General features: G+C 37.4%; 1 protein-coding gene across 5 annotated transcripts in view; it reads left to right on the plus strand.

The window, feature by feature from the left end:
- The window catches only part of WDR33 (WD repeat domain 33), a 111,248-nt gene that overhangs the window by 61,449 nt on the left and 32,673 nt on the right, over positions 1–17,126 (plus strand). Inside the window, exon 8 of one of the 5 annotated variants that reach the window (XM_055571888.1) lies at positions 3,905–11,668. The exons of 3 other annotated variants lie outside the window; for them this stretch is intronic. In XM_055571888.1, coding sequence (XP_055427863.1) covers positions 3,905–4,125 — 221 coding nt within the window. In that variant the 3' untranslated portion in view covers positions 4,126–11,668. Of the gene's footprint in view, positions 1–3,867; positions 11,669–17,126 lie in introns of those variants that run through there. One more of the 5 variants, XM_055571889.1, reaches the window with a different exon arrangement.

Here is a 17,126-nt window from a genome sequence, read left to right on the forward strand (position 1 = left end):
GTAATTTGTGATACCAGAAGTCACCAAAGGTTAGACAGTTGGTCTTAGTCCTGTAAAGCCTACTAATTGCTTTTTAAAAATAGTTTTACTCTTCTGAAATGAAATTTATTGATAATAACCCATACATATAAAACTTTTCTTAAAGAAGGTACCAGTGCACATCCAAACAGACTCTGAAAAGAAAAGTCTTTACAGAATGCTTATTAAGGGCCATTACTGTTTCCATTGAAAACCAGTGGTTTGGAATAGAAATAGGTCATGCTAAAACAACCCTAGTTTTATAGAATTACCAGAGGGGGAGATAAAGGAATTGTTTTAAACCATAGTCAGTCTTTTGAATTAATCTGTAGGTCATGGTAGATCGTGGCATTATAGCTGCATGACTGACTGTTATTTCCAGAAAAGTTCATTGGATGTTTGTTATCTGTGAGGCATGTATGCAGAAAGTGCTGCAAGATCCTTTACTTGGCCTCTCTCCTGTTTAATATTTTTTATTAAAGATGGCTTTTGCAAGTTAACAGGTAATTCACAACTATAAGCAGAAATTCTCATCTAGAATGGATAGTGTCATCTTAAACCTTGTGAATAGAATATTATTGTATAAAATTTTAGTTAGAGATAAATGTCAAGTTCTGTATTTAGATTTTCCATTTCAATTCTGGAGTTTACTAGATTGGTATATGAGAGTTCATATAAAAATAACCATGGGTTTTAGCTGATAGGTGTGAATTCTTGAGGTGTCATCCCATCCCTCACTTGTAAAAAATGTATGTTTCAGAATGATACGAGTGTGTGTGTTTAGTCTCTTTAAGTCGTGTGCAACTTTTTTGTGACCCCATGGACTGGAGCCCACCAGGCTTCTCTGTCCAAGGGATTTCCCAGGCAAGAATACTGGAGTGAGTTACCCTTTCCTTCTTCAGGGTATCTTCCTGACCCATGGGAATCAAACCCATGTCTCCTGCATTGCAGGCATTGTAGTTAGATTTTACGACTAAGTCACCAGTGAAGTCCTTCAGAATGATGGGGCATAGTTATCATGGGAGATGATTAGAATGGAGAAGGATCTGGGAATCATGAGGAAAAGTACAGGGAAGTTTAGTATTCAGCTTGGATAAGAGAATCTGAAGAAAAATTTTGTCATCTTCAAATATTTAAAGGCTTTTGTATGGGAGTAGGATTGGATTTGACTGTGTGGATCACAATAAACTGTGGAAAATTCTGAAAAAGATGGGAATACCAGACCACCTGACCTGCCTCTTGAGAAACCTATATGCAGGTCAGGAAGCAACAGTTAGAACTGGACATGGAACAACAGACTGGTTCTAAAGAGGAAAAGGAGTACATCAAGGTTGTATATTGTCACCCTGCTTATTAACTTTTATGAAGAGTACATCATGAGAAACGCTGGGTTGGAAGAAGCACAAACTGGAATCAAGATTGCCGGGAGAAATATCAATAAGTCAGATATGCAGATGATACCACCCTTATGGCAGAAAGTGAAGAGGAACTAAAAAGCCTCTGGATGAAAGTGAAAGAGGAGAGTGAAAAAGTTGTCTTAAAGCTCAACATTCAGAAAACTAAGGTCATGGCATCCGGTCCCATCACTTCATGGGAAATAGATGGGGAAACAGTGGAAACAGTGTCAGACTTTATTTTTCTGGGCTCCAAAATCACTACAGATGGTGACTGCAGCCATGAAATTAAAAGACGCTTACTCCTTGGAAGAAAAGTTATGACCAACCTAGATAGCATATTGAAAAGCAGAGACATTACGTTGCCAACAAAGGTCCGTCTAGTCAAGGCTATGGTTTTTTCAGTAGTCATGTTATGGATATGAGAGTTGGACTGTGAAGAAAGCTGAGTGCGGAAGAATTGATACTTTTGAACTGTGGTGTTGGAGAAGACTCTTGAGAGTCCCTTGGACTGCAAGGAGATTCCACCAGTCCATTCTAAAGGAGATCAGCCCTGGGATTCCTTTGGAAGGATTGATGCTAAAGCTGAAACTCCAGTACTTTGGCCACCTCATGTGAAGAGTTGACTCATTGGAAAAGACTCTGATGCTGGGAGGGATTGGGGGCAGGAGGAGAAGGGGACGACAGAGGATGAGATGGCTGGATGGCATCACCGATTTGATGGATGTGAGTCTGAGTGAACTCCGGGAGTTGGTGATGGACAGGGAGGCCTGGCATGCTGCGATTCATGGGGTCGCAAAGAGTCAGACACGACTGAGTGACTGAACTGAACTGAGGATTGGATTTATTGTATATGGCTCTATAAAGGAGATAGGGAGAAAATTAGGACATCATCATGTGTGCTAAGTCACTTCAGAAGTATCCAACTCTTTGCAAACCCTAAGGACCCTTTGCAACCCTCTAGGCCCCTCTGTCCACAGCATTCTCTAGGCAAGTATGCTGGAGTGGGTTGCCATGCCCTTCTCCAGGGAATCTTCCCGACCCCAGGGATTGAACTTGGATCTCTTATGTCTCATGCATTGGCAGGCTGTTTCTTTATCAGTAGTGTCACCTGGGAAGCCCTAGGACTTCATATTTGGAGTTAATTATGGAATTAATATGGAGTTAATTATGTTTTTGTTTTTTTTTTTTTTTAAGAAAGATAAGATAATAGGCTATTATGTGAGCTATCAGGCTTTCCTTTCCTGAGATTTTGCCATGTTTAGCTTTGCCAGCTGTTAGGGAGATTTTAGAAGGCACTGCTTTTTCAATTGGATGGTTCTATTTGAAAATAATTAACCTGGATTAGATTGTCTGTTTCCTGTAGTTTCTTGTTTTAAGGCAGACCCAAAAGCCTGAAAGTCAAGCATGTGGATACATTTATTATCAAGGGTTAAAATGAGTAGGGTAAGTCCCATGAGATACTGCCACTTTGCTCTAAAAATACTTTTGGTAAGACGGTAGATCATTTAATTAATCCTATTGTTTGAAGTAGTAAATAGAGCCTCAAAGCCACCTCGTGTTTTTAAAGATATTTAAAAGTATTTATACTCTTACATCATTATACATACGCGTATACAGTAGAATATACAAATCTTAAGTTTACAGTAGGAGGTGTTTTTACATACTTAAACATTCATCTGTAACTACCTCTTAGATCAAGACACAGAGTATTTTCAGCGTTCTAATGTTTCCTTCATGCTTCTTTTCCCCCTACGCCTTTTATTAAGTAGTTTAGACTGTCAAAGATATTTTCATTGAATTATTTTTCCTTTTTTCCCCACTATTATTTATTTTGTCGATTTGTAGTTTCTGTCATCTCACCTTCTCTTGTGTACAGCTTTCTTAATTTCCTTTCCTTGATGTGTTTCTGTAGCCTTTTGAAAATGTCTGTTTACTTTTTTTGATTTTACTAGTTTTTCATTTTTACTAATTTTTCATTTATTAGTTTCCTGTTACATAACAAAACTTAGTTTATAAGGAGATAGTATTATGTATTACCACAATCACAGGCTCTGGAATCTGAACGTTGGTCACAGTTTTAGCTGTTAGCAGCTGTGTGAGTCACATTGCTTTGGTATGTCCTCGTGTGTATAATGGGGATTAATAATTGTGCCGACCATACTAAGCTGTGAGAATTAAATGGGTTAATTCAGAAGAAGCACTTAACTAGTGCCATAACAAGTGTTCAGTGAATGCTATCTGTCAGGTTCAAAGCTAATTTCAGAACCTGTTTCCCTAGCTCTGCCTAGTTAAGCACAAAAACGGTTGTTTCAGAAGTGTATTTTACTTTTCTTGTTAAATGTTTTTCAACCATTGTCATTGGTATTTCACTAGTACAGGTTTTATTTACAGGTCATCCGTAAATAGGAGTACTTGTTTAAACACAGTTGTCATGATTTTCTAATGTTTTCAGGTATAAAAAACTCAGCACTTAGAATTGGGTTTTCTAGGATCTCATATGGAAACATTCAAGGGATTCCCAGGGGGCTCAGTGGTAAAGAATCTGCCTGCCAGTGAAGAAGACACAGAAGATTCAGGTTCAATTCCTGGGTCAAGGAAGATCCCCTGGAGGAAATCTTCCCACTTCAGTATTATTTCCAGAAGAATCCCACGGACAGAGGAGCCTGGTGAGGTACAGTCTGTGGCATCGCAAAGAGTCAGATGCGACTGAGCACGAACACATGAAGACACTTCAAGATTCTGTTTTTGTTAGATGACCTGAGTGTCTAATGACTACCCACTGTTCAAGATTCTGTGCTTGATTCTTCTGCAGATACATGGCACGATCTTTACACTTAAGCCACATTTTCAGCATTTCCCTAGTTTTTATTTTATCAGATGTTTTGTAAATTGGCCTAGTCCCATGGTGAACCAATTCAGAGTGCTGAATAACTGAAAAATAACTGAAGCTATTCAGTCTTCACTGTTTATCACATTGCAGTAGACTGTGGTAATTGGTGTCTAGACAGCTTCATCAAGACAACATTTATTTTTCTCTGGGAAAAGAACAGGTATTTTACGTAATGACCAAATTGATCACAGTTTTAAACTTCAGACTCCATTTAGCAATGTAATAAAGTTGGGCGAGCTAGTGATAGCCCCAGTAAAATGTCATTTTTTGGTCATCTTTGATGAGTAATGTGACCAGCAGTTAAGTTAGAAGTCTTGGGGAAAGAATATTCCACATATTTTTTTTGTTACAGTAGACAAGACTTAAACACAGAAATCTAATATCATCTGTCTGGGCTTCCTGATCATGCTCTGTCCCTGTCCCATCCAACTTGGCAGGTGACAACAGACTGGCTGGGGTAAGGCTTATTTGCTGGGTAGGAGCTAAATCTTTATATAAGCAGATATATGGGCCCAGCTGGTAAAGTGAGCAAACAGCATGATGTTATAGGACATACTAGATGGTAAAAAGCATTGTAAGTTCCATGATTTATGAATGTAAACCCTGCTTCTCTCTTGAGGTCGTATAGTACAGTGCTCACTTGTAATGTTCTCTATAGGCCCTGTAGTGTTCTTTCCCAGCTAATGCCTGTACTTTGGGCCTTTCCTAGTGACTCAGACAGTAGAGTCTGTCTGCAATGGGGGGGTTTGATTTGATCCCTGGTTTGGGAAGATCCCCTGAAGAAGGAAATGGCAACCCATTCCAGTATTATTGTCTGGAAAATCCCATGGAACAAAGAGTCTGGTAGGCTACCGTTCATGGGTTGCAAAAAGTCAGACATGACTGAGCCACTAATGCTGGATAGTAGGCCCTGAATGTTTTGAAATACTTCAACCAAAAGTTTAGTGTTTTTAATATTTTACATATTTTTTGAAATGGTCAAGTCAGGTCATTTTATTTAGTTCTCAGAGATTTATGGAAACTATTTGATTTACATAGTTTTCAAGTGGCTTGTCAATCTAATTTTTGAGGATATTTTTAGTTTTACAGATTTAATGTTTTAATATATCATACAAATATAAATCACCAAGGGTGTTCTGGGTAAAAATAAAAGGTTTATTGACACAAACATTCAAGAGTATATGCTAGGCAAGTTATTTGGTTTATTAAATTCTAGCAGAAACATCATTAAATGTTACATAAATGTTACTGTAATTAACCTTTTCAATTAAGTGTTTTAAATGTTTTTCCCTTTATATTTTGGACCATATTTTTAAAAAGGAAAAGTTTCTGTCATCCCACCATGAGGAAATAAGATGATACAGTTCTGATTTGGGGAATTGGATATTAGAAATTAAAGCCTGTGGTATGATGGGTATTAACAGACTCACTATGTTAGAGGAGAATTTTAGTTCTGGTGGAGGCTCGCCAAGGACTGTGATGCTTGAAAGGGACAAGGCTTGGCACTGTTGTTAAGGTCTAGACTGTAAAAAGAATAGTAGTCAGTATTGTGATGTTTCCTTCATCATTATTTTACAGTCATATTTGAATAAATGTGTTAAAATCCAATGGGTGATTAATCCACATTTCTTGAAAGAATTAAATGTAGAAGAGATTTACAGAGGAGGTTGGATTTAGCGGAACAGTCAGCCTTCTTGGATTACTTCTAATACTCTGGTACAAATGTTGGTGAAAGGATATAAAACTAAATAAAATGTAACATGAGTATTTACCAATACTCTCTAAACATTGTGGACTCATTTACCATGTGGACTCAAGGGAGACCAAAAGCTTCCTTTTCCTACTGTAAGTTACACTGGCATTACATGCTTTTGAACATTTTTTATTGATATATAGAAGTTGTGGTTTTTAACTGCATGATCCCCTCAGTTCGGTTCAGTTCAGTCACTCAGTCATGTCCGACTCTTTGCGACCCCATGAATCGCAGCACGCCAGGCCTCCCTGTCCATCACCAACTCCCGGAGTTCACTCAAACTCACGTCCATCGAGTCGGTGATGCCATCCAGCCATCTCATCCTCTGTCGTCCCCTTCTCCTCCTGCCCCCAATCCCTCCCAGCATCAGAGTCTTTTCCAATGAGTCAACTCTTCGCATGAGGTGGCCAAAGTACTGGAGTTTCAGCTTTAGCATCATTCCCTCCAAAGAAATCCCAGGGCTGATCTCCTTCAGAATGGACTGGTGGAATCTCCTTGCAGTCCAAGGGACTCTCAGGAGTCTTCTCCAACACCACAGTTCAAAAGCATCAATATTTCGGCGCTCAGCCTTCTTCACAGTCCAACTCTCACATCCATATATGATCCCCTCATATAAGTGTAAATCATTGCTTGTCCTGCTTGTTGAGTAACTGGGTATTCATAGCCTGCAAAAAGTAAATCTGACGAGGGGAATCAGATTGTAACGCGTGTAGCACACGGATAGACGACAGTGGTGGTGAAGGTGTTTCTTCTCAACCAGAATGCCTACACAGTGCACGTTCCTCGGGAACGACGTGCCTTTGCAGACAGCGACTTCCATGTTTGAGACCTCCAGACTGAAGTTCCTGGCATGTCTTCTATGGCCAGGGAGGACACAGTAGACACCTGGGGAACTGCATGCACTAACCTCTGTCCCCAACCCTAGACATGATGATCTTCCAGTTTTATCTGGAAAGTAAGTAATGGGTGATTTTTTTGTTTGTTTTGGTATATAGGGCTTTTTTTTTTTTTTTTTTTTGGAAAAGCAGATTTTATAGTTGACAAATTAAAAGATACTTTGTTTTTTTTCTTTGGTCCAGAAACTTCTTTTTTATTATTATTATCCTCAGGTTCTTCAAGACTTAATAGTTTTTAACTTCTGTGTTAAACATACAGTTATGAGTAGATTAACTTTAAAATATTTTTTGACAGAATCCTTATTTTACTGTCTGTGTTAGATTTGGTTCTATTGTAGAAACTTGTTTGTTCTAAGTTAGCAGATTTCTTACGAAAATAACATTCAGCTGCGAAGAGAGAGTTTTTCGCACATTTAAAAAAATCTTTCAGTGAGAAAGTACATATTAAAATCTTCATTTTCTTCTCATAACTAACCTGTTATCCAGGTTTTTCCAGTAGCTATGATGAGCACTGTTGTTTAAAAAAAAGCAAGCAAGAGTTATTTTCTTTCACCATTTCCTTATATACCTTTGGTTTTATTGCTGTGTATTTCCATGGGATCCTTGGTTTTAAACTGCTTTTGAATCTGGATGTACACAGACACTTGCACATGCCTCCACTTGAAATGACTCTTGATAAACTCCTGCTCGTTCTCCTCAACAGCTTGGCTAGATGGGTTTCTCCTGTGCCTTCTCAGTATGACTAGCAGTAATACCTGCTTTTCATCTGAATTCTTCAACACATTTTAGCATGGTTTTGACATTAAAAGCAAAATGGAAGAAATCTTACACCAAAATCATCCAAAGTGGCCTTCCTTATGAATAATGAAATGAGTATTAATACTCATGTTTTAGAGTGTTTAATACCCATGTTTTAGAGTCATTTTGTAACCCTAGAAGACTTAGTCTGTTTTTATTCTGCAATTAGTATTGACAAGTATACCTGCAGTCAGAGACCACCAGAAACATACCTGTAGTTTAACAAGTTTATTACTCGTCACAGCAAAGAACATAGGCCTTAGGGAATTTGAGGTGTCTCAGTAAGAGGATCTTATGAAGATTATATTATAGGCTTTGGACTGGATCATTGGGATGAGGGTTTAAGGACGTGAGGGCTGTCATTCTTTTAGCACAAGAGAGACATTTGATATTTTGTGCTTTGTGCAGGACCTTATTTTTCTCTTACCTCATCATGATCTCAGAATGACTTAATTTAATAGATGTTTAGTGAGATTGTCCAACGGAACAGAATGGTTTAGCTGTAATTGTCAGATCAGTTTGTAATAACATTGAGGCTTAGTTGTGAGCATCAGATTAGTTCTCAGAGGAAGTGACTGCTCCGCCCCCCCGGCCCCTGCCCCCGATAGCTTTTAAGTCCAAGTGGCCTTTGATTATGTAGGAACCAGCTGGGGGAGGCCAAGATTTAATAGCAGTGACATATTGGGTTTGTCACTTGAACAGGCTGCGATGATATTGACAGGGACATTTTTATAAAACAGCAACTGGGAAGCTTGCCAGTTTTCAGCTGGTTATAAGTAGTTATAGGTTTCCCCCACTATCCTAAAGTAGGACACAGCTTATGAACAGATGTACAAAATAAATAGAGAGAAAGCATGGATGCTCACGGTTGCAGTGCACAGCTACCATGGCTTGATGCAGAGATGCTGAGTGTAATTCCTAAGGAAGGAGCTTGATGGCACCACTTTCGTTGTTCAGGGAGACCACTCTTCTATATTGGCTTTCCTGCAAAGCCTGAATGCTTTTGCCTTTTTTGTAAAAGCAGAAACCCTCTTTGGATTTCCTTCTGTCAGTGTTTTTCACAAGTTGAGGGTCTGTTGCTAACCCTGTGTTGCACAAGCGCTATCATGCCATTTTCCAACAGCATCTGTTTTTAATTAAGGTGTGTACACTGTGTTTTTAGGTGCACTGCTCTTATACACTTAATAGACCACAGTGTGTGTGAATACAAGCACTGGGACACCAGAGGGTCGTGTAGTTTGCTCTATTGTGGTGTTCTAGAATCAAACCCACAGCATCTCTGAGGTATGCCTGTACTAATGTAGGTCTTTCATAAAAGTGAAGTGGTGTAAAGTGAACTTTGGAAAAGCAGGGGATACCTGTAGTGGGTAAAAACATGTTCTTTTTAAGAAATAAGATCAATAAACTTTTATTAATCTCTCTGGCATCCTAAGGGTTTACTCCACTAAATTTAGCATCTCAGGATTAGCTTTTTGTCCTTCAGGAGTTCTTTCTTTACATCTGGGAAGAGTCAACTGTCTGTTTTCTGTATTGTCTGTGTTAATACGTAGCCATATACATCAAAGGGATTGTAAAGGTTTTTAAGACTTAAGAACACTGTTTGAAACCTTACAATTAATAATTAAAATAATTGTAAAATTCTTTATGAACTCTCAAGGCAAAAATCAAAGGACCATGTTTTTCATAACTCCACTCTAGTCATATTCATTGAAGGTCACTGAAAAGAAATTTATATTTATCCATTTATTCGTTCCTGTTTTCATGAGCAATACAAGTGATAGCTGGAGATTTTTAGTTTAAAAGCTTCTATTTTAATATCTTCATATATATCCTAAAGTAAGCACTGCATTATTTTTTTTTCCTCTTCCAACTGTTTTTTTTTTTTTTTTAATTTTTTTTTAATTGAAGGATAATTGCTTTACAGAATTTTATTGTTTTCTGTTAAACATCAACAAGAACCAGCCATAGGCACACCCATGTCCCCTCCATCCTGAGCCTCGCTCCCGTCTCCCTCCCCATCCACACTTCTAGATTGTTGCAGAGTCCCTGTTTGAGTTCCCTGTAAGCACTGCCTTATAGTGCATAAAAAAGTATTGCACTAATTCATGAGGTAGTTCTTACAGGTTTGCAGTTTTTAAAGTGGTAACTTTTTAAAATCAGATATTTTAGAACATCTGCTCGTGCAAGTCTATAGGTAATCTTTTTAAAATTTGAAGGTCTTCAGAACAAAATTGCCTCCTAGGAAACTGCAGAATAGGCTTTTTCTGTTGTATTTTACCTTGAACAATAAACTTAAGAGTATTTGCCTTAACACTGAATCTTTTTATCATTTGATAACAGCTTAGTAAGTTTTAATACTGGAAAAGTTAGGTTTGTAATTAAGACTTTATTAAAACTATAGAGCACATTTGGATAGTGTCACATGATAGAATTCAAAATGTTCAGCTCCATTAGACAAGCAGACACACTGTAGGTAAACTAGTCTCTTCATGTGATACTACTGGTTCTGCCACTGGTGTATAGAATTTTCCTATAGATACAAAGAATATAATCACATTTTGTCATTAAAATCTTCATGCTAGCTTTGGATGTTTATGAGAATCTCAAAAACCTTTAAGAAAGAATTTAGATTGCAAAACTTTAGACATCTTGATGCTTTTAGTAGAACACTAGTAGCATAAAAAATATGGTTGATTTGGACCAAACTAAGGATGATAACTTTTCAAAATAAGGTTTTTTCTTAAAGACCATTAAACATAAAAAAATGTATTTAAAAAAAATGTGTTTAATTGTGGTTTTAAACACTCTATAATGAACTATTATTTAGATTTTATTTAATAAGTACAATAAATATTTTTGCATGGGAAAGAGTATTCCAGAGTTATCACAGATTTCAAGATTGATAGGGAACTTACTATGGTACCATTTTTAATCTGTGTGTAAGTTACATGTAGATGCCAGAATATATCTCCTTGTAATTTAGGCACAAAGGTTTATGATATGTTCTCTTGATTTAAAGTAACCTTGATTTAAAGGTTTTATCATTTATCTGGGCAGCATCCCACTTTCATGATCCCCACAAAATTGGCTCTACTGTTATTTACTGTAACCAGTAGATTTGCATTTATGTTTTCTTTGTAGCTATCCACTTAACAGAAGTACCAGAATAGTACAAGTACACTATGTCTTTTCATAGTCAATGATGTGTGCAAATCTTATTTGTAATGTCATTTTTTTCTATAAAAAAACAGAGGGGTAAATTCTGTGCTATGTGTATTGTTACCTTTAAAATATAGGAGAGTATAGTGTAATTGCTATTTCCAGTGGTTAAGGGACAAGGAAGAAGAAATCATTAATGTTACTGAACCTCCTTCTAGCTGTTCCAAAATTCTGGGTACACTCACAGTTTCTACTTGGGCAGTCTTTGTTTTTCCTCCAGAGTACCTTAAACTTTACTCACTTAAGAGCAGCAGGTCTGGCTTTGAATCCCAGCTCTGCTACTGGGCAAGTCAGTCTCTTCTGTATGTGTTTCCTCCTCTGTAAAGTGGGGCTAATGATACCTACCTCACAGGGTTGTTGTGAGGGTCCCAGAAGTACACAGAAGGCACTTCTCATGTTGTAGGCTTGAAGCAAATATTTGTTGCTTAAATCATATATGTGCTAGGAAAGATGGGGAAAGCATGGAGGATATAAAGAACGTAACATTTAAGTTAATTTGATTTAAGAGGAGGTTGAAATTGATTAGGAAAGATTAAATAAAGGGTTTATTTATGAGGTGATTACTAGATCAAGAGTTGGGATGGGTTATATAAGATTATCCTATTTCGGTAGTGATTCTTAGGTTTAGAAGTGTCATTGATAAAATTAATTGTATTGTAAGCCATATTTAAATAAATAACATTCTACTGAAATGGAAGTATGACTTATTTTTTGAAGCTTTATTTATATAAGTCCTCATACTTTATTTCCACTGTCATCTTAGAACCACAGCACTACCTTAAGGCAGTTGTTCACTTCCATTATTCCCAAGGCACTGTGTCCAAAGTTCTGTTCTTTTCCTTTTTTTGGTTGCTTGTTTGGCTTTGGAATAGATACTATATTTGAATCTTTCCTGAGAATCACTAGGCTTCCCTGGTAGCTCAGCTAATAAAGAATCCGCCTGCAATGCAGGAGACCCCGGTTCGATTCCTGTGTCAGAAAGATCCCCTGGAAAAGTGATAGGCTACCCATCCACTCCAGTATTCTTGGGCTTCTCTGGTGGCTCAGCTGGTAAAGAATCCTCCTGCAATGCGGGAGACCTGGGTTCGATCCCTGGGTTGGAAAGATCTCCTGGAGAAGGGACTAGCTACCCACTCCAGTTTTCTGGCCTAGAGAATTCCGTGGACTGTATAGTCCATGGGGTTGCAGAGAGTCAGACACGAATCACTAGCTGGTTTTTTGAGTTCTGGTTAGGTAAATTTATACTTGGTGAATATATAAAATATACTGAGATATTCCATAGATACAGCAGAATATTCTGTCCCAATCTTATTACTACTAGGTTTATAATATCTTCAAAAAATATAAAGGCCAAAAAAATGATACATCTCTGTGGCGTGAGTTATTTGAGCATTTTAAATAGACGTTTTACTTTAGATCGAAACCACATTCTCCAGTTTTAGAGATATTTATATAACTATCAATGTGGTCACAGTATAAGTCCTTATTCTGTTTTTCTTCAGTCTTTGAATTTCTCCTTTTATTTTTGCCTTTTCTGAAAATTAGTAAATGAAAAGTCATTCTTCAAGCACAGTAAGGTTGAGAAACCTTCATTCTGCCACATTACTTTTATTTGTGTTTGATGTGATGGCTGAAGATGAGAATTAAATACCAGAAACTGAGAACTGTGTGGTCCCACACTCCTCACCATCACACTGGTCCCACAGAGTGCAGACAGGCGGTGTTGCTGCAAATACCTGGCTAACCTACGTTTTCTCTCTGGGAAACACTGATGACTCAACTTAGTGTGGCTGACTGGCAAAGAAATACATAAACTGTGGTTATGCATTTACACAAGTGTGTTCAAAATACAATCGAGACTGGAGCCCACTGTCAGTATTTGCCTTTTAAGAGGTGTCCTCACTAGTTAAAATGGGTTTATGTTGACTTTTCCACATCTTGTCCTGTCACCAGAAAGATTACAAATGATGAATACAAATTCAGGCTGACTTCATAACACTTACTGAACCTACATGTGGATATCATTTGCAACCTTGGCTTTGTTAGCAGCACCATTCCCTAACCAACCAGGCTGAAGACCGCATGCAACATTAAGATGCATTTTTTTCCATCAGTTGTTCATGGCAACAAGTATATTCTGTGTAACACATGGAGGTGAGCTTTGGAGAGAATTGTAATGTCTGGATTCACACATTCCCACCCTGTGCCACATGGAAGGCTGAGATCTATGATACATCAGTGTTGGGGGAAGAGAGGGGTGGACAGGTAAGGAAAGAATTGGGTGGGATTAATTTTGAAACTTTTCTTTAGAATTTTCTACCTTTTACAAAGGTAATAAAGGTTCATAAAAAATTCAAGCACTTAGAAGTAAAAAGTCAGTGTCTTCCCCCTCCTCGAGAGAGAATCACTATTTCCTTCATGGTTTGGTGTGAATGTTTCTGCAACTCTTATGCATCTATAAAAAGACGTTGAAGAAAACCTACTAAAATGAGGTTATACTACATGTATTGTTCGGCTATTTGCTTTCCTCACAACGCAGTATATCATGATCATCTTTTCATGTTGTTACTCTTCCCGTCTTCTCAGGTAACTGCTCTATAACATTTCATAGCATGTGTCTATCATAGCTGATTTCACCATTATCATTGATAGGCGTTTAGGAATTGCAAGAAGTTTCCCCATAGTTGTGCACCAAGCTTTCTGTACCTTCTGGTTGTTCCCACTTATGTAAATTTTCCTTTATGATAGAATCCTAACAGGAAACTTAATGGATCAGAGTATGAACATTCAGACTTTCTTTTGAAAGATACTTCTGAGATTCCTCACCATCTTGGAGTCATTAATGATTAAGAATGTTATTATGGTCCAGCCAAAAATTATAGATTCTGTAGGCTTAACATTTTAGAAAATTTCTACCATTTAAAAATGTAAGCTTATTTTATTTACGTTTATTTTGGGAGTTCTTTTTTACCGTGCCTCGAGACAGGTGGTTTCTTAATTAGTTCCCTGACCAAGGATAAAACTCACTCGCCCTGTAGTGGAAACTCAGAATCTTAACCAATGGACTACCAGGGAAATTCCTAACCTTATTTTAAAAATTTATAAATAAAATGCACATGTAAAATTTTCTCCAGCACCATAGAGGGATGGAATTTGGACAGTCCTTCTAAACTGTTTATTCCTGTGGTTACCATCAGAATTTAAAATAATACATTTATTGGTATATGTGCCTGACACAGTACCTGTTTACTTCCTGTCATGAAAGGTGAAGAATTTCAAGTACTGACACCACCAGTCATGCCTTTGTTCTGAATTATGGTTGCTTTGATAGTTTCTCGTATAGCTTTAAATGTTCTTAGTTCTTTATTTTTTGGGGCCGTCACCTTTATACAACATTCCTTGACTCACCATTTTGTTACCTATGCCCTCAATGTCTTTCTACCTTTTTTTCTTTTATCTGTCTTTATTTAAAAATAAACACTAAAAAAACCACTCCCAAGGATTTTTAACTACTGAACATTCTTAAGAAACCAATAAGTAGAATTGTGACTATGAATGATCCTACTCATCTCAGAAACAGTGTTATCAGATTTATAATAAACTGTGTGGGCAGTTAAAAGTTGTCCTACTTGAATGTCAAGATCAAGTGAGTCTGTTTTCTTAACCGTTGTCTTATAAACTGTTAAAATAATGTCATAATTTAGTTTTTCTTAAAATTTCTAATTTCTCTTCTTTCTCAGTGGCACTAAAAGCCTTTATTATAGGAAGTTTTTAAATTCTGCGATGACAGTAAATATTTTGTTTTTGCTTTTGAAGATACTTTTCACCTGTTTCTCTGACTTCTTGCTCTAATTTGGACTGATTGTCTTCTGTGCCTGCAACTGCAGACACACGGGGACTTCTTTGCCTTTCCTTATTAAGTCCACTCCCTGCCTCCCAGTTTAGTTAAAGATATGCTCTGTTCACCAGCTTCAAACAGTGCTTGAGAGGTGAATATAGATTTCTTACGTCTGGAGAGGTCTATAATTTGTCATCATACTTGACTCATAGTTTGGGTTTCGAATTGTGAATTTGAAATCCTTTTCCCTCAGAATTTTAAAGGCCTCCACTACCTTCTCTCAGTTCCGCTGATGAGAAGTCATACGCTATTCCAGTTCTCATTATTTTGTATGTAACCCTGCTTTCCCTTCTGAATGTTTTTTAAATCATCTCTTTTTCTCTGTGGACTTTTTTCTTTTTTAATTTAAATTTCATTTCTTTCTCTCACTTTGATGTGCAATCTCAAATCTTTATTCCATTCAAGCGATTTTGTCTTTCTTTGATTATCATTTCCCATTGTCTCTGCTGTCTTAGGGATCTCAGTGTTCACCTCTTGGAGCTATCTACCTTGTATTACCTTTTCTTTCATATTTTCTGCTTCTGTCCTTTGCTCTAAGAATTGGGGGATTTCTTCTGTTTTATCTTCCAGAATACAGTCTTCATTCATGCCCAATCTGATACTCAACCCTTCTGGTGAAATGTTTATTTTATCCACTTCATGTTTAGTTTCCAACACCTCCTGTTGGCTCTCTGGCCTTTCCATTTTTAATGGTAGTCTGTTTTGTTGTTTATTTGAAATGCATGTACCCTTTAAAACTCTTCACATAGTAACTCAGGTGTGTGTATATGTGTCTTTAGTTTGATTGGGTCTGTTCTTCCTGTGTTTTCCCTAAAATCACTTAAGTTTGTTTCTTTTTCCTGGTCTTTCTTCCTGTTTGATTTTTCTCAAATGTCCAGTAATCCTTGGTTGGCCAAATATTTAAATGAAAATTTATGTTGGTTAGTAAAAGTCACAGTCTTTTATTTCTTTTGCAGTTGAGTAAGTCGACTTGCCCAAAACACTCCTCTGTCCATAGTAGACCTCACTATAGACTCTGTGTGTGCCACACTCACGGGTGTATGTTTGTGGGTAGTGAACTGAATGGGGAAGAACAAGCTTGGCGTGAACAGGCAACTACCACAATTGCCAGAGTAAGTGTGTTGTGTTCTGAGATGGAGTCCTCAGTTTATTTCACTCTTGGTTGGATGGGCTTCCGCTCTTCCCCCTCCCCTTTCCTCCTCCTCCTATCTAATCTCCCCTCCCCTTTCTTTCTTTTTCACTTCTCCTTTCTTTTTCCTCTCTCCAGGGTCATAGTGTGGCATTGGCACAAGCTTTGTGCTTTCCTCTCCAACTTTAAGTCCTGTCTGGGATTTCTTCCCAGCTACCTTTTGCTTTGTTTAGAAAGCCATTGTCTGGCTTTAGTTGAATGCAGCTGTTCTATATAAATGGGAAGGCAGGAGGAGAGGCCTGGACAAGTTGCTCTATGGAGAGTTCTGTAATTACCCTCATTATAGTATCACAGCCTTTGTCACTGAGCTGTCCCTAGAGCCTGTTTTTTGTTGTTTTTTTTTTTTTTAAGGCCCCAACAGCCCATTCTGTATTATGGGTTTTATTTTCTGCTCTGGTTTATTCATCACTGAACCCATCTATTTTTGGAGCATGTCAACATTTAAGTTGAAGTTTTTTGAAATTTTCATAAAGTTTGTAGTCAGTGACAGTCTTGGAATAAGTACATCCACTGTAAATTTTTTAAAAGTAATTCAGGAAGGAACTTGGGTACATAATTTTACTTATTCTATTATCTGTCATCAAATGTATTACCTGTTTTTCTTAGTTAATTAAAATACAGTCATAATAAAGGCAATGATGACTTCAATTTTGTAGGTCTTCCAGTTCTGAGAGAATAATGGCATTAGATCAAGTCTAATACTTAGGTTGGGTATTGGTAATTAGAACTCATGGGTTATTTGAAGACTGAAATTTAGGAAAATCTTAAGAAGTCTGACTTTTGGGAAGTACTTTCAAATGGACCATTTTCTGCTTTCCCATACTCTGTCCATGGTAGTGACAGCTCTTGCTGAACAACTAACTCTACATGGAAATCTGTCCTTGTGGTGAGCTTTTTCCAGGAAGAGATTGGATCAAAATAAGAACTTTTATAGTTTGACTATTCAAAATGTGTGCTAGGCATGGTGCTAAGTGCTTCATACATTTCGTTTCATTCTTGAAACTGCCCCCAATAATTGAGTAATCCATTTTACACGTGAAAATATTAAGGTTTAGCAAGGGTTATGTA

The sequence above is a fragment of the Bubalus kerabau genome, chromosome 3 (assembly GCF_029407905.1).
Source record: "Bubalus kerabau isolate K-KA32 ecotype Philippines breed swamp buffalo chromosome 3, PCC_UOA_SB_1v2, whole genome shotgun sequence".
In the NCBI taxonomy this organism is placed as follows: domain Eukaryota; kingdom Metazoa; phylum Chordata; class Mammalia; order Artiodactyla; family Bovidae; genus Bubalus; species Bubalus kerabau.